Raw genomic sequence first — 22550 nt, 5'->3', positions numbered from 1 at the left:
AAGAGACTTGCGCATAAACTGCTTGAGTTAAAGGTCCGGGAGTGTTTTGACTGCTGCCCAAATCTCATTGGCTCAACTGCAACAAATATTCAGGATCCTAAGGTGGGACGTTGGCCGCGAGTGTCACGTGTCCGCCGAGACCCGAGAATGTTTGTTGCGCTTGATCCTTCTCCTTGATTCAACTTACCCGCCATCATTAAAACTAGTTCCTACCCATATCATCTCCTGAAGGACCTCTACTAACTGATCTTCTCCAAAGAAACACACAACCAATGTTATTTTGAGTTTTTGCCCAGCATTTATTTGACAGCTTTTTGTTTTACATTAGCGTTTGATTCATTTCTTTCAGTTTTCATTTGTTCCTTTTATGTTATGTATGGATATTTCTGCATGTCGTGGTTGTTGGTGCAATTTGTTTCAGCCATATTGTGCCTTAATGTCTTAATTTAGGATGCTGGACTATAAAAAATTGGCCTTTAATCAACGTTTGTCTGACATGAAATCCAACTGACATGCTCTGATAACAGGGATACTGACCAGGAGATGTAGAAGAGCGTGTTCTGTTCTGTCTCGAGTCGCTCGAGCACAAACACGATTGCACATTATGGCACTACAATGAGATTTTGTGTGATCTGAACAAGACCGAATCCTCCAAATAGATACAAACGTGCCGGTGTCGCAAAAGTCCTATTAGATTAGCACTTGCTTCCTACTGCAAATGAAATTATGCCTGTCAAACAAATGTAATAAACTCTTGTGGAAGGATAAATCCTTTATAATTTGAATATTTATAGCTACAAATGATGATTAATATGTAGTAACATTTAAACGCAGTGACTTTCACTGGACCCCTTTCACTCAGTATTTTAATATTACCTGTCAGAAGTTTGGAATAATTACGTTTTTTTTTTTTTTTATGTTTCTTGAGCAGCAAAATCCAATAATAGAATGATTTCTGAAGGATCATGTGAATGGAGTAATGATGCTGAAAATTCAGCTTTGATCACAAAAATAAATTGCATTTTTACTATATATTCACATAGAACAGTTATATTAAATTGTAAAAAAAAAAATTGTATTTATATATATTTTTATAGTTTAATATGACTGTTTTTGCTGTTCTTGTACAGACATAAACAAACTTAATTCCAAACTTTTCATTCCAAAACTGTCCGTTTTAATAATTATTAGAATGTTTATAATGTTGACAGTGTCATTTGCATTTTGAAGTTGCATTGTCTATATGCATCCACATATTTTGCCCGTTTATGCAATTTGTCTTATAATTGGCAGTGCATCAAAAGATCAAGTTAGAATAGTTGAAATTGTTAGCTCTTGAACTCAGTGCAGTGCTGTAGTTTGATGCTTTGCTCCTTATAAAGTTCAATGCATTGAACGTTGACACCTTAAGGTGAATATGTTTGTTTATCATTATTATATTTTTTAAAAATCCCACAAAATATCCAGCATTGATATTTATTTGAGTCAAAAACATTTATATATCGCTTTTCACAATACACATTTTCAAAGCAGCTTTACAGAAATCATGATGTTAATGTTTAAAATCTTAATATATTCATGCGTTATAGTCGCATTTAGCAGATTAGAGCAAATTAGTCGCCGTTTTTAATTTCTCTACCTGTAAAATCTCTTTGTCGGTAATCCCTGTCATGGCCTCCTGCAATACGCATGAGAAAAGTGTCACTTAGTGTATGTGTTTCTCTCTCTCTCTCTCTCTCTCTCTCTCTCAGCCCTGGCGACTCAAGCTGGAGTTGAACTGAGACGTAAAGGGTCTCAGATGTCCACGGACACCATGGTCTCCAACCCCATGTTTGACGCCAACGAGTTTCCTGATAATTACGAGTCTGGTCGAGCCGAAGCGTGTGGGACGCTGTGCAGGATCTTCTGCAGTAAGAAGACTGGAGAGGAGATACTTCCAGTGTACCTGTCCAGGTAATCACTAGTTGTTCTCAAGGAATCACCTCTTCAATGTTGCTCCGAATTTTGTTTTTGAGTCGCCTATATAATAGGTTTACATGCATCCAAGGTCATAAAACACTTTAATTTGATCATAATATACATTTCAGCAGCAGCTCTTTTCTCGCAGTGTCTGAAACGGTTAGTTTGAAGATTCAGTCTCTCTAAACTCCGCCTTCCTGAGAGCTGCTCTGCTCTCATTGGTCAGACGGCCCTGTCTGTTGTGATTGGTTGACCACTTACTGCACATGTCGGAAACCAAACCAAATTTCAGCTCTTGATGCACAGTAATTCAAACAGTGACGATGCTGTCGTTTTTACCAGAAAACAGCATCTTCTCGACATTAACAACACGAACCAAACTCTTCCAGTCTACAATAATAGGTCTCATTTTTATATAGCGCCTTTTCCAAGCTCAAGGACGCTTCACAATAACAGTAAAGAACAAACAATCAGTTCATACATAATAAATGGACAATAGACATTAGCCCAGTCCAAGAAATGAGCGATTGCAGTTGCATATTCCAATTGAATACAAACAGAAACAAAAAAAAACCAACACTACAGTGTTTGAGGGCGGGGCTAAGTAGACATTGTTTGCAGGAAGCCAATGAAAGCAATAGGCTGGCATTATGCAAATTAGTTACAAACCAACGTAAACTCGAGCAAGACTGGAATTACTGACGACTCGTTTCAGGCAGTTCAGATTCGCTTCCTTTTTTGGGGAGACAATAACTTAAAGAGATACTTCACCTCTGGAAAGATGAATGTGTATTTAAAATGGGTCATTTATGTAGAAGAAATGTGAAATTATTTTTGAATTTTGGAGCTTTCTAGACTGAGACAACTCCCAGAATGCACTTCCTTCGCTGCCCTAGGAGGCCACGCCTACCGGTAACAGAGCGCAGTAGTTAAACAACAAGTCTAGGCTACTAGTGAGTCTCCGTGATGAGTCTGCCCGAAAATGTGTTTCCCAAAATGTCCGGGATTGGGCTTTTGCGTTCTACAGTCGCCATTCATCATGTTTGCTGTGGTGAGCAGGACGACTGAGGGCCGCAGGAGAACGGGACGAGTGAGGGCGGCGGGAGATCAGGACAAGTGAGGGCCGCGGGAGAACGACACGAGGCCGGTGGCATGATTACCGATGAGCGACACCCGTGAGACGCACCGGTCTCGTATCTCTCACGGAGGAGCGGGAATTTTCTTAGCAATGTTAAAACGCACATCAGCCGATCACTTGTTTAGCGTTCATGTAAACATTACATTCAGATTCACCAATCGGAATGAATTCAGTTAGATTGTAAACAAAAGGTGTGCATGGAAACAATGAATGGCGACTGCAGAAAGCAAAAGCTGAATCCCGGACATCGACGGCCGGACATGTCCGGAAAAAAAAAGGATGGTAACCCCTACTACTCAGCTTTCTCCACAGATCAAGAGCCTGCTAGCTTAGCTTCCAAAAAAAGATGTCTGACACTATGGGCCCTATCTTGCACCCGACGCAAATGACTTTGTACACTGACGCATGTATCATTCCTATTTTGCACCCGCGCAAAGCAGACTTTTCCCTCCACAGACACACGTCGGTTAACTAAGAAATACACTTGCGCTCCCCGGGGCGGTTCAGCGCAAAGAGGAGGCGTGTTCCGGCGCAAACTTTCCCTCATGCTATTTTGCTGTTCTATAAGACAATTGCGCCACTGACCAGAAAAAACCTAGTCTAAAGTCAGTGGCGCGTTGCGCGTTGTTCATTATGCTATTTTAAGGGCGCATGCTTGACCATAATCAATGTAGCGTGTGCACAACGCGCATACACTCTGATTCTCTCATCTAAGCAGCAGTTTTCATTTTTGCAAATCATACATTATTACGATAGATAGATAGATAGATAGATAGATAGATAGATAGATAGATAGATAGATAGATAGATAGATAGATAGATAGATAGATAGATAGATAGATAGATAGATAGATAGATAGATAGATAGATAGATAGATAGATAGACAATTTATTATAAAAGCATACATGTAGCTTACACATTTACCCAAATTATACGCCTGTTTAACAGAAGTTAATTTGGGTGGGTTTCTCCATCCCCAATGTCACTTCTCTGTGTTTTACGGCCCTGACGAGAACGTTGCTCTCCTCGGCTGTGAACCGCTCCTGGCAAATCCGCCGTTATAATAGGAATCCGCTTTAGAACAAGCGCGCCTGCTCTTAAAGGGAATGTGAGATGACGCTCTGATTGGTTTATTTCACGTTACGCCCAAACCACACCTATGAATAATGAAGCTACTTCAGACCAACCCCTTTTAGATTTGCGCCAGGCGCAAGAGGCATTTATCCCGCCGGGAAAATAGCAACAGCGCCGGGATCCGGCCACAAAGTTACTTGCGCTTTACGCTTTGACACTTGCGTTTCAGATCGTTAAAATAGGGCCCTATGTGTACATTCTGTGAGTGAGATCCCAGCCTCTGTGGGCGGGGTGAGAACATGCGGGACAGCCCCTACTACTGACTGTAGTCTTTAGCCTCTGGCCAAAAAGTCCTCCGATGAAGCAAAATGACGATTTTTGCGTCATCTGAGGATTTTTTCCAGACAAAAAATACATAAATCTCTCGTCTCAGGGGGATATGAGGGTGGAAAGCACGGTAATTCGAAAATACTACAGGTTTTCTACTAATACAAAGCTTAATGCTAAATCCTGAAGTATCCCTTTAATATACCTGCACTTCTGCATTCACAAACTGCTGTATTACACTACATGAAAGTAATATCCGAAAAAGCACATTAAAACTAAAACAATGAACTTTTTTGTTCTGTGTCTGATTGTTCTGTCAGGTTCTACATGGTCCTGATCCAGGGTCTTCAGATATCTGACTTCATTTGTAGGCCAGTTCTAGCCAGCATCATCCTGAACTCTTCGGCTCTGTTCTGCTCCGATCTCAAAGGGATCAATGTTGTGGTTCCGTACTTCATATCTGCACTGGAGACCATCTTACCTGATCGGTGAGCAATTTTTTCTCATGTCTGGGTACAAAGCATACATTCTTCGGGGTGGGCGATATTGACAAAAAGTGATATATCCAGTATTTTCTGGGATTTTGTCGATAATGATAACCTTTGGCTGTTGTGCACATCTGACTACCAAAGCTTTACATATTCTGTGCGTTGTTTGGTTTACAACAGTGTCAGAAATTTACTTACATTAAGGGGGATATTTGCCACCTAAAATTGATTTCCGGGGGCATTTCTTTCTAACATTATGTGATGTATGCCTCACATTTTATGTCTGATTTTTACATTAAATCTATCAATTAAATGAGAATAATAATTCACTATAGGCGGTTACCACTCGAAATACGTTTTAAAAGCTACATCTAAAGCAGCATTTAGATGATTTTGCACTGCAATTACAATTGCATGAATAATGTAATGAGATGAATGTTTTTAAAAAAATATTTGGAATATTGCAATATGAAAAAACTAGTTTAGCTGGCGAAATAGCCCAAAAACAGACAGTATTGTTTCTAAAATGTAACCCACAATATTAACTTCTTGTTTATTAAACTGTTTTTATAAAATCAATGTCACATTTGCAAGCTGATATTCAGGAAAAAAGCACTCGTGATATATTGCTAAACTATAGACCTTATGCACCAGAGAAACAAGCGCACAGACATCTTTAGAGTATTGTTTTTGAACTTCCTTTTTTGCTGTCGCTCTGTATATTTCTATGGCATTGCTATCCAGGAGTAATTAGCTTTTGAAGTGGATTTACTTAATGGAAAGTTATCATGAGGATATTAATGTTTAAAGCAGATGTCTTCACAAATGTCAGTCGACCGGGAAGATTTTAAAATGAGCCGTTCATTCATAAATATGCAAGATCGCTGTGAAAATACAGACCGGAAGACAAAAGACACAACGAGCGAAGCACTGCAAAGGTGCGGGGCTACATAAGGTCTATAGATATAGAAATATAAGATAAGGACTCATACGGAGTCATTTTTGCCCTTAAAAGTACACGATTTTTGGGGTTCTTCTATCAGGACACATCACGCATGCACTCAAGGTGTATTTTAGTCTGTTTTTTTGCAATATGAGTGAAATACTTTATAACATCAGCTTCCACATTGTTAACCTCTTAACCATTTGCCATTGCATGTTTAAAACAATAATATATAGTAATATTGTAAAGTAATATTGCCAAACTATATATCATTTGAAAGCTTAAAATCTCTAGTTTTCATATTTGGTGGCTGTTATCTAAAATAAATTACAGAGGAGCAGTAATTTATCAATTTGCAACAAGAATATTTCATATTCATTAGGAGTATTTAGGCCTTTATTTTGAAATAACAATAAACACGAAAAATCATGAAAGATTGGTAGAAACCTCAGTTTGTTTTCATGCCATGAGTTCAAAAGATAACACCAATTCCATTTTATGAGAAAAAAAGGTCTGAAAATGTTTTAAATATAAAGAAAAATGTATGGATTCTCGATTTCTGATTGGCTGCGAGCTATAACGCTATAACGTAGTCTTTTTATGCATTTATTAGAGGTTGAATTCAAATCAAATACTGCCAAACCACCCATACTACTTCTGAATAGGATGTCTACTTCATAAATTGTATGAAAATTATGGAAATACATGGTTCAGATCACTCAAAACATATATGAAAATGGAGGCGCCCTTATATGGGCAGTAATGGAGTCTAGTGAAAAAGTTGGGTACTGCGCCCAAATAAAATCTTACTGAAAGCTCATTTTTTTAGATATCAACCTAAAATTTGGAATACAACTTGTTCAGATTTTTGTCTTTAATTTTCTTGCAGTTTTAGACTAAAATATATTTTGTAATATATATATTTTATATAAAATATTAATAATTATATTTTTACATTACACCATTTCATAAACTCAAACTTATATAACTTTTTTTCTGTTTCATTTTTTATCATTTCTAGACTTCTACAATAATCTGGAAAATGTCTTCTTTAAAACAAGACCAGCCATAGTTCTATATTCCAAAGCATTCCTGAATTACAACCATTTAAGTTTGGATAGTGATTTTTATGTCTATGCAAAAAAAAGGGGGGTGACAGTTAACAGGTTAAAACTACAGCTATATTATCGTAGATGATGCCTATCCCACACCCCTACTACATGCTCGATTGTTAACGCATTTGTTAATTTTGCTCCATCAGAGAGTTGTCCAAGTTTAAGTCATATGTAAATTTTAATTACATTAAAAACATATTTGGAATATTGCAATATGAAAAAACTAGTTTAGTTGGCGAAATAGCCCAAAAACAGACAGTATTGTTTCTAAAATGTAACTCACAATAATAACTTCTTGTTTATTAAACTGTTTTATAAAATCAGTGTCACATTTGCAAGCTGATATTCAGGAAAAAATTCACTCGTGATATATTGCTAAACTATAGGATATAGAAATGCAAGATAAGGTCTCATACAGAGTCATTTTTGCCCTCAAAAGTACAAGATTTTACTCGATAATTGTTCCCACATTGTTAAAACAACAGCTATAGCATCCTACTACATGTTCTAGTGTTAATGCATTTATTTCTGTTAATTTTGCTCCATCAGAGAGTTATCCAAGTTTAAGTCATACGTGAACCCTACTGAGCTGAGAAGAGCTTCCATCCATATCTTGTTATCCATGCTTCCTCTTCCTCACCACTTTGGCAACGTCAAATCGGAGGTAAAAAGGGGTTTATTATCTAGTAATCTTCTTGGGATCTCTGTAACTTAATTTTCTGAGGAAAAAAATCCAAATTTAATTGGCTGTGATTTTCTAATTACATTTGCAGATTCTGTTGGAAGGGAAATTCAGCAATGATGAAAACTCGCTCCATGAGAAGGCGGTCACCTTCCTCTCCCTGAAGCTGCGATTGGTCAATATTTTGATTGGCGCCTTGCAAACAGAGACAGACTCGATCAATACACAGATGATACTGGGTACGGCTGCCTGTTCAATATGTCTATTTACAGTTGTCAAGTGAAATATTATAAAACCACCTATATATACATGTATACTTTTGTATTATTATATAAAAAAATAACTATATTATTATTAAATTGTTATAAAAGCAATAAATATGTAAGGATTACCGAAGAAAAAATATAGTGCAAGTCCTTAGCGTTAAACCATAAAAGTTTAATTTCCAAAATTACAGTATTTTAAAGTATTCTTTAATTTATATTATGTATTATCTCAGGATAAAGTGAACAGCAAATGTGCAATATTCCTATATGGAGGTAATTGTTTTTATTGTGTGTTTGTTATAGGTTTATACTGTTCTTTTTTATTATTATTATTTTACTGTACCTTCTCAATGTCTATTTATTGTGTGTATTGTGTGTTGACTTTTTAATGTTGACTCAATGAGCTTTGCTACAAAAATTCCTTTGTTCTTCTACTAGTACGGGTACAAATGGCAAATAAACTTCAATCAAATCAAATTAAAAAATCGAAATTATGCAAACTGGCAGTGGAAAGTCTGTTCTAAAACTTAATTTTCCCGTAAAATGCAATTGATCTCGAGTGTCTAAAAAAAGTGATGGTTAAAGGAATATGAAAAAGTTTTAAGTCAGAAGAATTATTTTTTGCTTTTATCCCTGTGAGTGTCAATAATAACTTCATATGTGTGTGTTTTTCCAGCGGCGATGCTGAATATCGTCCAGGATTCGGCTCTGTTGGAGTCTGTCGGTGCCCAAGCTGAAGTGGTACGCGTTATACTCTCTGCTTGTTATTTATAGAGCTTGAACTGGATTTGAAGTGTCTGCAAGATGATACATTTACAATTCCCCAATTAAAAATGGCATTGATGAAGTGCTGGTGTGAATGTGTTTTGTAGGGCAGTGTGGATGGAAGCCATTCTCTGGCTAAGAGCCACAGTCGCAATAACAGTGGCATCAGCAATGCTAGCGCTGGCAGCTCCGAAGCCACGACTCCTGACAGCGATCGACCCGCACAAGCCCTGCTGAGGGACTACGGTAAGAGGCCAACCACCGCATCTGAACTGCATTCGAGCTTTCCACTGTTTGACTTTGACCAATTGCTTTCGTTCTTCTTATGCAGTTAGCAAGTTTAGATGACAGGTTTTACTTCACTATGACAAAAAACATAATTGTCAATTATTCCCTTGAAATTGTAATTGTGATTATTAATTATGATTATCACATTTTACATTGAATGATGTTTTGAATAGGGCTGTCACTTTTGTGAAAAAATCCTGTTTGATTTCTGAGACACAAGTGTTCATTGAATCGATTGTAAAATCGATTTTCCATCTAAAGACGTTTCCATTTTCAACACCAAATACAGGCAAATCCACGGACACCTAACAGGCATTAGGACGAGCGTAAAGAGGCGCTTGAGACGCACACGTCAGCAATATTCCTGATGATTTATTGGCGTGAAGTTTCAGCACAATGACAAACAGGAGCGCAACATTCAGGGATTGAGATTAACTCCCTCGACCCCCCAGATGCGGGTACAAATGAACTTAAAGCGGGAAACGCTGTCAAATCACGAGCCAATCTGGCGTGTTTCTGTGTTTACTCACTTTGCTGGTGAAGTTCGTGTAAGACAAATCTGTGCGGATTTAGCGCAAATACGCAACTCGTGATCCTCATGATATATTAAATACAGCGTATTGCAGAATCTGCGCGTTTCTGGCTTACTTGAATACACACGTCACTACGCAACAAATAATGGCGCGCTTGTTCACTAGCATTAAAGTAATAGCGAATATTAATAAGCATTTGGTGAACAGAAAAGACATTATTTTCCAGCATCCTACATGTTCTGTGTGCTGTATTGATCTGTCCACCTAAAACACATTTTTTGGTAAAAAAAAAAAAAGGCCATGATTCCCTATTTTCGTTTTCGAAACTTGTGTTGGTTGGTCCGATCGATTGTGCAATCGATTTTCGAACGTAAAGTGACAGCCCTAGTTTTGAATAGCTTTACACCATAGTTTTAAGCGACTGCATGCCATATTGTTATATCAAAATAAACAAGCTGAAAACACTCTTATAAAAAACTTTTATTTCTTTTCTATAGCAATAAGCCTCAAATGTCAATTATTAATTTATTTTTTATTTAAAGAAACCAAACCAAAGTAAAATTATGCATGGTATTATAATGTTAAACTAAAATTAAAACAATGGGGAAAAAAACACATCTCATTTTTTTTGTAATTGCGCCTTTTGAACGTTTACATAATTGTAGCATCCGTAATTGTAATCACGATTACAAATCCGATTAATTGTGCAGTGCTAGGTTTCACACATTGAGTTATTCCAGTAATGCCAGAATGACTCGCATATCCTATTAATAATCCTGTTTATTATATTCGCACTCACATTTACCAGACCAACCAGACTGTGGGTTAGTTTATTTTTACATTCAAGCACCGCCCCTTACCATAACCGCCAGTTTCTACACACTACTAACTCAACCAGGCCCCGCCCCTTTATTCTGCGTATGAATTATATAAATAAGGAATATTGTGACGTGTTCGTTTCCGAAAAAACTCAAGACTACAATGGAGGAGTTTCAGGGAGTTCAGAAACACTGACACTGATATAAATAACTCCCGCTGGAGGGACTCAAACATCAACATTACACACTAAAGAAAGATAAACATGGAAAAGAGCAGAATTGGTGCATCCCAGGAATGCGAAGTAATGCATCTCTGCATGTTTGTAGAAGTTGCATGGTGTCCGTCAAACACGTTGATGGTGCTTTTTTAAAATGCAGATATTTCTTTAAACCCAAAGCTGTTGATCTGTCAAACATCTTTAACCAGTTTTGTTTTGTATAACGAATGCTTTTTATTTACTTTCAAAGCATGACGTCAAATGACGCCTAACGTGTCTTATGATTTGGCTGGACTGGAGGATCATCATTGTCTGTAACTAGCGAGCGATAACTTGTTCTTGTGCTCGTCTGTGTTCATGTGTATGGTTCATCATTGCCGTCACATGTCTCAGTGCCTGGCTTGCGTTTTGTGCACGTGTGTGTGTTACTAACCCGCTGTCTGTGGCGTGCTGTGTGTTATATCCCAGCTCTCCACACAGACACGGCGGCCGGGCTGCTGATCCGAAGCATTCACTTGCTCACACAGAGACTCAACTCCCAGTGGAGACTCGACATGAGCATCTCACTGGCCGCCCTCGAGCTGCTGGCCGGCCTTGCCAAGGTACGCTGACAGATCCATCTCTGCATTTATATGCTGTGTGTGTGTGTGTATCCATGTGTGTATTCATGCATTTCTCCGAATTATTTGTATATGCGACCGGAAGATATTTGTAAATTAAGTTTGTGGTGTCTTTGGCCCATCCCAATGTTTGGCATGACACAGAAATAAAAAATTGAACTTGAACTGAACTATACAGGTGAAACTCGAAAAATTTGAATATCGTGCAAAAATTATAATTTTGATGATTATGTGAAAGCTTATGAAAACCCCAAATTCAAAATCTCAGAAAATGTAAATATATTACATGAAATCAATAAAAAAAAGGATTTTAAATACAGAAATGTCGGCCCTCTGAAAAGTATAATTATGCATATGTATGTAGTTATATATACTAAATATATTAGTTTCACCTTTTAATTTGCATTACTGAAATACATGAACTTTTGCACGATGTTCAAATTTTTCGAGTTTCACCTGTATATATCACTTATTTTGTAAAATGTGTTGCATAATAGAAATGGTTTCTTTTTGCACATAGGATTATAGTTTGTAAAGTAGGAGATTTTTGGGCTGAATAGGATTGCGTATAATTTCATTGTACTCTAAAGATTCTGATTCAGTAAATGGTTATAGCCAGTGAGTCTTTTTATATATATATATACACTAACAGTCATTTAGGGATAATTATGATTTTTAATGTTTTGAAAATAAGTTTTATTTGATCAAAAATACAGTAAAAATTGTGAAATTTTATTACAATCTAAAAAAAAAGCTGTTTTCTATGTGAATATACACTCACCGGCCACTTTATTAGGTACCCCATGCTAGTAACGGGTTGGACCCCCTTTTGCCTTCAGAACTGCCTCAATTCTTCGTGGCATAGATTCAACAAGGTGCTGGAAGCATTCCTCAGGGAGTTTGGTCCATATTGACATGATGGCATCACACAGTTGCCGCAGATTTGTCGGCTGCACATCCATGATGCGAATCTCCCGTTCCACCACATCCCAAAGATGCTCTATTGGGTTGAGATCTGGTGACTGTGGAGGCCATTTTAGTACAGTGAACTCATTGTCATGTTCAAGAAACCAAATTGAAATGATTAGAGCTTTGTGACATGGTGGAAGTAGCCATCAGAGGATGGGTACATGGTGGCCATAAAGGGATGGACATGGTCAGAAACAATGCTCAGGTAGGCCGTGGCATTTAAACGATGCCCAATTGGCACTAAGGGGCCTAAAGTGTGCCAGGAAAACATCCCCTACACCATTACACCACCACCACCAGCCTGCACAGTGGTAACAAGGCATGATGGTTCCATGTTCTCATTCTGTTTACGCCAAATTCTGACTCTAACATCTGAATGTCTCAACAGAAATCGAGACTCATCAGACCAGGCAACATTTTTCCAGTCTTCAACTGTTCAATTTTGGTGAGCTCTTGCAAATTGTAGCCTCTTTTTCCTATTTGTAGTGGAGATGAGTGGTACCCGGTGGAGTCTTCTGCTGTTGTAGCCCATCCGCCTCAAGGTTGTGCGTGTTGTGGCTTCACAAATGCTTTGCTGCATACCTCGGTTGTAACGAGTGGTTATTTCAGTCACTGTTGCCCTTCTATCAGCTCGAACCAGTCTGGCCATTCTCCTCTGACCTCTGGCATCAACAAGGCATTTCCGCCCACAGAACTGCCGCTCACTGGATGTTTTTTCTTTTTCGGACCATTCTCTGTAAACCCTAGAGATGGTTGTGCGTGAAAATCCCAGTAGATTAGCAGTTTCTGAAATACTCAGACCAGCCCTTCTGGCACCAACAATCATGCCACGTTCAAAGTCACTCAAATCAACTTTCTTCCCCATACTGATGCTTGGTTTGAACTGCAGGAGATTGTCTTGACCATGTCTACATGCCTAAATGCACTGAGTTGCCGCCATGTGATTGGCTGCTTAGAAATTAAGTGTTAACGAGCAGTTGGACAGGTGTACCTAATAAAGTGGCCGGTGAGTGTATAGTAAAGTGTAATTTATTCCTGTGATCAAAGCTGTATTTACAGCATCATTGTCTTCAGTGTCACATGATCCTTCAGAAATCACTCTAATATGAGGATCTGATGCTCAAGAAACATTTTTGTGGAAACCGTGATACACTATCATTCAAAAGTTACAAAAATGTACTAAATTAATACTTTTATTCAGCAAGAATGTATTAAATTGGTTAAAAGTGACATAAAATACATTTATAATGTTATAAAACATTTCTACTTCATATAAATGCTGTTCTTTAGAAATTTCTATTCAAAGATTCTTGAAAAACAAAATGTATCACGGTTTCCACAAAATCTGTTTTAAACACTTATAATAATCTTAAATGTTTCTTGAGCATCAGATCCTCATATTAGAGTGATTTCTGAAGGATCATGTGACACTGAAGACTGGAGTAATGATGCTGAACATTCAGCTTTGATCACAGGAATTATTGCAATATTTGATCACAATATTACTGTTTTTAGTGCATTTTTAATCAAATAAATGCAGTCTTGGTGAGCAGGAGAGATCGTAATTGTTTAACCGTTCGTGTACAACACGAGTGAAATGCGTGTTTGTTTTACGTCCAGGTGAAGGTGAGTGTGGACTCGTCTGATCGTAAGCGTGCGGTCAGCTCTGTGTGCAGTTACATCGTGTATCAGTGTAGTCGGCCCGCTCCGCTGCACTCCCGAGACCTGCACTCCATGATCGTCGCCGCCTTCCACTGCCTGTGTGTGTGGCTCACCGAACACCCCGAGATGCTCAACGAGAAGGTACGGCCAGTCAAACCTCAACTTCCACTGGTTAGAGGTCGTAAAGGCTGAAACTTGAGCACCAGAAGCAAAAACAAAGCAGTCAAACGAGCCACTTCTCTATCTTAAACTTCCTGTTTGTGTCCAATCTCATCTAGTGACAAATATCAATGTGGTGTTTTTATACCTTTGTTTGATTTGGCTATTAAGCTTCCTAAAGAGAGAAGCAGTGGTTTCACTTCTTGCTTTACTTTTTTAATTGAAACCTCTTTAAAAAGGTGATAGATTTGAAAAGGTTGATTCAGTTCCACGAATCACTTCAGCGCTTCAATGATTCATAAAATTTCTACATTAACATATATACTATACATTTTATATATATATATATATATATATATATATATATATATATATATATATATATATATATATATATACAGGTGAAACTCGAAAAATTTGAATATGGTGCAAACGTTCATTTATTTCAGTAATTCAACTTAAAAGGTGAAACTAATATATTATATAGACTCATTACATGCAAAGTGAGATATTTCAAGCCTTTATTTCAAATTGTTATAATTTTGATGATTATGGCTTACAGATATGAAAACATTTTCACAATATTCTAATTTTGACTTTGGGGTTTTCATAAGCTGTAAGCCATAATCATCAAAATTATAACAAATAAAGGCTTGAAATATCTCACTTTGCATGTAATGAGTCTATATAATATATTAGTTTCACCTTTTAAGTTGAATTACTGAAATAAATGAACTTTATTCGAGTTTCACCTGTAGGTAAATATTATGCTATATACAGAAGCGTTTAAAAGTTTGGGGTCAGTAAGATTACATTTTTTAATTAACTTTTCTATGTGAATATTTCTGATTATTATCAATGTTGAAAACAGCTTCACTGTGATGCATTTTATTCTTCAGGATTCTTTGATGAATAGAAAGTTCTAAAGCATTTATTTAAAATAGAATCTTTTGTAACATTGTAAATGTCTTTATTGTAATTTTAAAGGGTCCTTGCTGAATAAAAGTATTAATTTCTTTTAAAAAATTCTCACTGACACCAAACTTTTGAATTGTATCATACTTTTATATTGGTGCATATAAATAAAAGTGATTTATAGAAGAAAAAGAAATTTTTTTTAATACATTGTAGAGAAAGTGCATAAATATCAAAATGTTAAATGAATGTCATCTAGAGAGTTTTTTGGGGGGGTTTTATGGCCACGTGTGTTTTTTAGCTGTAAGATTGAATATGTTTGTGTTGTTTGTATACTCCTGTGTTGTGGTTAAGGATTGTCTGATTGAGGTGTTGGAAATTGTCGAGCTCGGCATCTCGGGCAGCAAGTCCAAAACCGGCGAACAAGAAGTGAAGTACAAAGGAGACAAAGAGCACAACCCGGCGTCTATGAGGGTGAAAGACGCCGCCGAGGCCACGTTATCATGGTGAGCGTCTTTCATACACACACATTGATTTCTCTCCTACGATATGTACGCCTGTCTTGGGCTACGTCTACATTAATCCGGATACATTTGAAAACGGCGTTTTCGTTTAAAAACGCTCTCCGTCCACAGGCTAAAAACAAAAAAACACAAAAAAAAACTAGGGATGTCCCGATCAGGGTTTTTTGCCCTCGAGTCCGAGTCATTTGATTTTGAGTATCTACCGATACCGAGTCCCGATCCGATACTTATATAATACATAAAAAAAGAATAAAGAAGAGAGAAAAAACAGATCCAGGATGTTCCTTATTTTTTATTTAATTCACCTTATTTTAACATTCAACAACTCTGTTAACAAACAGAGCACTTCTGTGAGGTAGCTTGAACAATCAAGTAATAAATAACATAAAATCTTCACTTTTGGACTTTAGTGCAACAGTAAATATAGAAAAAGTCTAATATAAAAACAAAAAGCACCTTTGCACCAAGTGATAGCACCAACAGTCTCGACTAATCAAACCACGAACGCCATTAATACAGTTCAGAAGTTCACTGAACTTCATACAGTTCAGCTCACTTAGCACGTCGCTCGTGGTTTGATTGGTCGAGACTGTTTTCCAAAGATGGCTCCTGTCTGTATACACGAAGTGGGCTGTCTTTATCTTTATCTTCTTATTAAACGGTCTGTACACTTACAAAGTTCTCAATGCTTCGTTTTGCATGTAGGGACCCTCATTATGTTACTGTGTTCGTGTGGGGCTATTTTGAGCCTTGTTAGTGGTATTAACTAGCGATTTCTTTTTACTTATTATATGCCCCCATTACTAGTGTTATACGCTAACCAGTTTTTAGAGATAAAACTCTTTACATTCGATTATCATGAAAACAAATCTCAGAGAACGGTTGACTAGGTACCAATGTTCTATTAGACCAAAGGTTCATTTTGCGCCGGAGTTCTCCTTTAAAATACCCGGCAGGCATGTAAACAAAAACTAAAAATGTTTTAAAAGTGTATAAAAAAAATAATGAGAATATATACATTAGGGGTGTAACAGTTCACAAAATTCGCGGTTCGATGCGATACAGCAAAAAGAAAGAAATGCCAGAGAAATTTCCTATTTATTAAAAGAAAAACTATTTTTAAATAAGTGTGAGCTTACCTACATCTTGAAACTTTCAGGTTTATAAATGGGGGTAATCTTTGAAGGATGAACAAATAATGTTTCGGTAATCACATTAAAAATAACATTTAAATATATATTTATATAATATTTGAGTTTTGAAGTGCAACATTAAATCCATGTTCATTCACGGCACAATGTTTCTCCTGGTGTCCACGTCAGCGCTGTTTGATCTAACAGAGATCTACGGGTAATAACGGAGAAATGTGAATGCTTCTCACTAGATCTCGCAGCGATGTTATTACTTCAGTGGAGAATTCAAATGTTTTCTTCACTGGATCTCTTAGCACAGTGTCGCTTGATCTCACGCTGCACAGATGTTGCTGGTCCGAACTGATAAACGGTCCGTGAAGCACAATATAATGAGAAGCGCAGTTTCGTTCCGCTTTCATTACGTTTGCCATTTGATGTTGCGCAACGGTGTGGTGATCGCGCCAGCGCTGATTTTGTCTGCAGGAAAAATGGTCCTAGGAATCGTTCGGTTTGTATGCGTACCGAACCGGAAGCCTCGTACCAAAACGGTTCAATAATTACGAATACATGTACCGTTACACCCCTAATTTACATATATCCGAGTCCTGATCGGGAGGTAACGTCCGATTCCGATCGAGTCTGAAACCACGTGATCGGGCCCGATTTCCGATCGCGTGATCAGATCGGGACATCCCTATAAAAAACGTCCTGAAAACGCTAAATTCCCCTTTACTGCGCATGTGTAAACCCTCACAGAAGCTCACTGAGATGATGCAGACGGGAAAATAAATAATAAAGTCATCGTGCAATTCAATAATTTTATTTAGCAAAATATCCCAGCATTCAGTGATCGTCCAGGTCGCTCTCACTCACCATTATATGTTTGGTCTAAATGTAACTTCTCTCATGTTTAGCAAATGTGAGTGAATTCTGTCACCTTTGCAGGACTGTGATATGAAGAGTTTAACATATTTCAGCAACAGTGTGAAAGTGAAAAGCACATAACAGGCACAATACCAGTATAAACATGAATATCTATTGGTACAATATGCGTCACATGACTAAACTTACATCATCGGTTTTAAATACCAGTGTTTCCACAGTCCACACTACAACACGAAAACAGCATTTTCAAATGTATCCACTTTGGAGAGTGTTTTCAATTAATAAAAACGCAGTCTCTGTGTACGAAAGGCCAAAACGGAGAGAAAAAGATGCGTTTTCAAGCGAAAGCGTATTAGTGTGGACTGTGGACAAGGCCTTGATTTGTGTTGCTGTGTTCCAGTATAATGCAGGTGTTGGGAGCGTTCCCGTCTCCCAGTGGTCCCGCCTCTCCCTGCAGTCTCTTGAACGAGGACACACTGATCAAATATTCCCGACTCACCTCCACGTCTCGCAGTAACTTCCGATACTTCGTCCTGGATAACTCTGTCATTCTCGGCATGCTGGAGCAGCCCCTGGGAAACGAACAGAGTGAGGAAAACACCCTTCATATTTCACTCCTCCAGTACAGCTCGGATTTCAATTCAATTCAATTTATGTTTATTTGTTTAGCGCTTTTCACAATACACATCATTTCAAAGCAGCTTTACAGAAGTCCATATTACAATTTAGAGTGATCTGGTATCAGAGGAAACTGTATTTCAGAAATGTACATATACAAAATCACAGTTAGCTAAAACTGTATTAATTTAAACAATGTAATAATTGAATCATTGTTTCTGCATTAAATTATTACATTGTTTAAATTAATACTAATTAGGTTTACCTGGAAGAAGAGATTTTTATCTCAATGGGACTATCCTGGTAAAATAAAGGAAAAATAAATACAGTTTTAGCTAACTGTGATTTTGTATGAGCTCATTCAAGTAATGAATACTTGTGTGTTAACAAATGATTATGACATTTAGAAAATGTAGCATTGGTGCATGTTGATTCAGAGAACTTATTTCCTGTTAATATGTGTGTGTCAGCAGACCCCTGCCCATCAGTCACCATGTTAATCAGAGGCATGTCTGGTCGGCACGCATGGACAATGCAGCTCTTCCATCAGCCTCGAGGCGCAAGAGCCAATCAGAAGGTAAGACGCAACATCATCCACCAATCAGGGCAGAGATGTGTTTTAAGTAGCCAATCGGAAGCAAACAACTTTCACAAATTTTCTCTATAGGGAAATTGATTTTTAACGATAACTTATAAACCTTTAAAGACAGCCCTACTGTGAGTTCTGAGGTTGTTAATCAATGGTATTTGCTTTTGTTGAAGCCATCAGCCATCATTATTTCAAATTATTTGTAAACTGATTGTTTAACAGGTAGTTTTTGTAAACGAGTCGGACTCCCAATGCTTTCAAAATACTTAAATGTGTATGTATGTGTATATATGCATATTTCACAATAAACCTAAAATATTGTATGTAAATATATATATATATATATATATACTAGGCAGTGATGAAGTACTCGAGTCCTTATTCTCTGGACTCGAGTCCGACTCGAGACTTCATTCTCTGGACTCGTGACTCGACTCGGACTCGCGGACTGATGACTATACTTGGACTCGGACTCGAGAATATATAAAATCGGACTTGAGCATTCATCAAATGAATGGCGTTGTTTCTGACTAAATAGGTTATAAAAAATTGATATAAGATGTTACACTTTTCCTGTTTCGGGGTCCAAGACCGGCCGTGATCTATTTTTTCCCTCACAGACACTGCTACCGCTCGCTCTCCTTGCTTGACAACACACTCACTGACGTCACTCACTTTACGCCGCATTCTCGTGAGAGAGTTAACGTAACACTCATACAATAACACAATTATGTTTATTTTAGCTAACAAACTAGACGGCGACCTTGACTATGTCACACATCGAAACCACTCTTTTCCTGCGGAGTTACAACTGCTTATAGCACTGCATTTTCTGGGGTTTTTTGCCACAGTTACATTGGGATTTAGTTTACTTTTCAAAATTTCAAAATTGTTTTTCTTTTACCATATTCGTCAAGAAGAATGCATTTCTCCTCCTCTGTCCAATTAGGCTTTCTTTTTTGTTTTCTTTATCCATAGTTGACTGATCATCCAAAAATGTATTTAAACAATTAAATAAATAATCGTGCCACAGCTAGTTGACAATGATTTGAACTAAGGTCAAAGGCAATTCTAGTGATATCATACACATGTCTAGCTGCAAGAAAGAGTGCCTGAAAAATGTTGCTTGATTTGGCTTAAGTGTAGCCTATATAATTTCGACTCGGACTCGAGACTCGACTCGGACTTGAACTCAGGTAATGGTGACTCGACTCGGACTCGACTCAGACTCTTCTTTGGTGACTCGGACTTGGACTCGGACTCGAACACTGGGACTCGAGACTCGACTCGGACTCGACAGTTGGTGACTCGACTACAACACTGATACTAGGGGTGGAACGGTACATGTATTCGTATTGAACCGAAACGGTACGGGCGTCACGGTTCGGGGCACGAATTTACACGGAGAATACACGGTATAAAAATAAATAAAACTCGCGTGCAAATTAATTAATGTAATGCGGAACTACTGTTAGATACGCGGGTTCTTTAGGGACACATAATCTGTACCATCGGCTTAGCTCTGAACGCGCGTTCACTTCAAACGTTGGCTTTATACGCGCGTCCTATTCGCTTTGGACTAGCGTCGAACTAGACGCGAATTTGACGTTCTATTCGCGTTTGGTGTGACCGCATTATGAACAGGCTGCGATGTCGAGAGAGAGAGAGAGGCGCGGGCGCGATCGAACAGTGGAAACATAAAAAACATACTCCGTCATTTTGTTCATACAGATCATTAAACCTGCAAAGTGTTTACTTATATTTGTGTACACTCGCAATAAAACAGAACTTTGTGCTTTTGTCACACTGTAAACTCTTGTCAAACTGTAACCTACAACTGTCACCCAACCAAAATCACACACACACACACACACACACACTGTTTTAAAAGCAAAACATATTTATCCAACTCCATTTCATTTCTCGTCCTCGGAGCACTAATCTTTCACACTCTACATTGATTAAAAAAGAAAATCGAATGTGTTTTTAATGGTAGTATTATTTTATACAGAAATCAATTATTTATAATTCAGATGAGAATAAAGTTACATTGTTAATTAATAATGTTAATTAAAATTAAGGAAAACAAATATATTGATCTGAAATATAGCAAAATAATTATAAATTAATTCAGGTACAATTACCAAACATATCGCAAGGTCTTTTTGTCTTTTTATTAAGTTAATTAATAAACTAATTATATAAAACTATTGTCAGTGCACTACAAATAAACTGGTTCTATGCCTTTATTAATAAAACTTATTTAAACAATCCAATGCCTTCTGCATTTTTGTTTTGCTTTTTCCTCCATTGTACCGAAATCGTACCGAACCGTGATGTCTGAACCGAACCGTGACGTCTGTGTACCGTTCCACCCCTAATATATACACATTTAAGTATTTTGAAAGCATTGGGAGTCCGACTTTACGGTTCTGTAATTAACAACTTTAGTTTTATATAACAATGAGTAGTTTTATATTTCTAAAAAAAAATTTTTTAGATTGTTGTTCGCAATGCTTCATGGGATTGTAGTTCTTTCCCTCATAAAAGCCATTAATTCCCTAAGTCTTTTTGTCAGATTTACTTTTTTTTGCTTCAAATAAGTTCCGATTCACTTCATAGCACTAATGCTTTCTATTAAAATGTCCTTTGAGAGAATATGGCTCAGATTTTGTATTTGGGAATAATTATGAGCAGTGTTATGCTTGCACGGCCTCATTATGTCCATCTCTCCTACAGCAAGTGTTTGTTCCTGAAAGCCGACCCACGCCCAAAAACGATGTCGGGATTCGGTTTAACGTCAAGCACAGACCGTTCCCAGAAGAAGTGGATAAGATCCCGTTTGTGAAAGCCGACCTGAGCATCCCGGATCTCCATGACATTGTGGATAAGGAGGTATAAAAGCCTCAGAACATACTGTTATCTTTAGCATTACACACTTTACAATATGTGTGGAAACCTCACAGCTAGGCATGCGACGATATCAAACTTGCACAACATGATCATTCCGGAAACTTTAATCACGGAATTGAATTTTGAATTGAATCACGTTTGTTTAAAACGGGTGATTCCCTGGAGGTTGGAGATTTAGCGACTCCATATCAACCTTTCTCGTTTGTTGTGACACACACACACACACACACACACACACACACACTCACTCACTTAACTAACCCCTGATACTCCCACACACACACACACACACACACACACACACACACACACTCACTCACTCACTCAACTAACCCTTGATATTCCCACATACACACTTAACTAACCCCTTATACTCACACACACACACACACACACACTCAACTAACCCTTGATACTCCCACATACACACTTAACTAACCCCTTATACTCACACACACACACACACACTCAACTAACCCTTGATTCTCCCACATACACACTTAGCTAACCCCTTATACTCTCTCTCACACACACACACACACACACACACACACACTCAACTGACCCCTGATACTCCCACATACACACTTAACTAACCCCTGATACTCACACACACACACACACACTCAACTAACCCCTGATACTCACACACACACACACACTCAACTAACCCCTGATACCCCCCCCCCCACACACACACACACACACTCTCAGACTCAACTAACCCCTGATACTCCCACACACACTCAACTAACCCCTGATACTCCCACACACACACACACACACACACACACACACACTCAACTAACCCCTGATACTCCCACATACACACTTAACTAACCCCTTATACTCACACACACACACACACTCACACTCAACTAACCCCTGATACTCACACACACACACACACACACACACACACACACACACTCAACTAACCCCTGATAC

The 22550-nt window shown here is 37.9% G+C and overlaps 1 protein-coding gene across 10 annotated transcripts in view; it reads left to right on the top strand.

Moving 5' to 3' along the window:
* Positions 1-22550, top strand: part of ralgapb (Ral GTPase activating protein non-catalytic subunit beta) — a 68606-nt gene that overhangs the window by 31342 nt on the left and 14714 nt on the right. For 5 of the 10 annotated variants that reach the window (XM_056237589.1, XM_056237586.1, XM_056237583.1 and 2 more), the window contains 12 exons: positions 1752-1953; positions 4820-4987; positions 7595-7709; positions 7819-7966; positions 8670-8734; positions 8866-9004; positions 11084-11217; positions 13825-14007; positions 15295-15446; positions 17883-18070; positions 18571-18677; positions 21429-21584. In XM_056237589.1, the coding sequence (XP_056093564.1) occupies positions 1752-1953; positions 4820-4987; positions 7595-7709; positions 7819-7966; positions 8670-8734; positions 8866-9004; positions 11084-11217; positions 13825-14007; positions 15295-15446; positions 17883-18070; positions 18571-18677; positions 21429-21584 (1757 nt within the window). The remainder of the gene's footprint in view (positions 1-1751; positions 1954-4819; positions 4988-7594; positions 7710-7818; positions 7967-8669; positions 8735-8865; positions 9005-11083; positions 11218-13824; positions 14008-15294; positions 15447-17882; positions 18071-18570; positions 18678-21428; positions 21585-22550) is intronic. The other 5 variants (XM_056237587.1, XM_056237585.1, XM_056237582.1 and 2 more) reach the window with 2 other exon arrangements.

The sequence above is a fragment of the Rhinichthys klamathensis genome, unplaced genomic scaffold (assembly GCF_029890125.1).
Source record: "Rhinichthys klamathensis goyatoka isolate OS25496 unplaced genomic scaffold, OSU_Roscu_1.1 h1tg000488l_1, whole genome shotgun sequence".
NCBI classification, from domain to species: Eukaryota; Metazoa; Chordata; class Actinopteri; order Cypriniformes; family Leuciscidae; genus Rhinichthys; species Rhinichthys klamathensis.
Note: the sequence above shows the minus strand (reverse complement) of the source record. Positions and strands in the feature narration are given on the sequence as shown.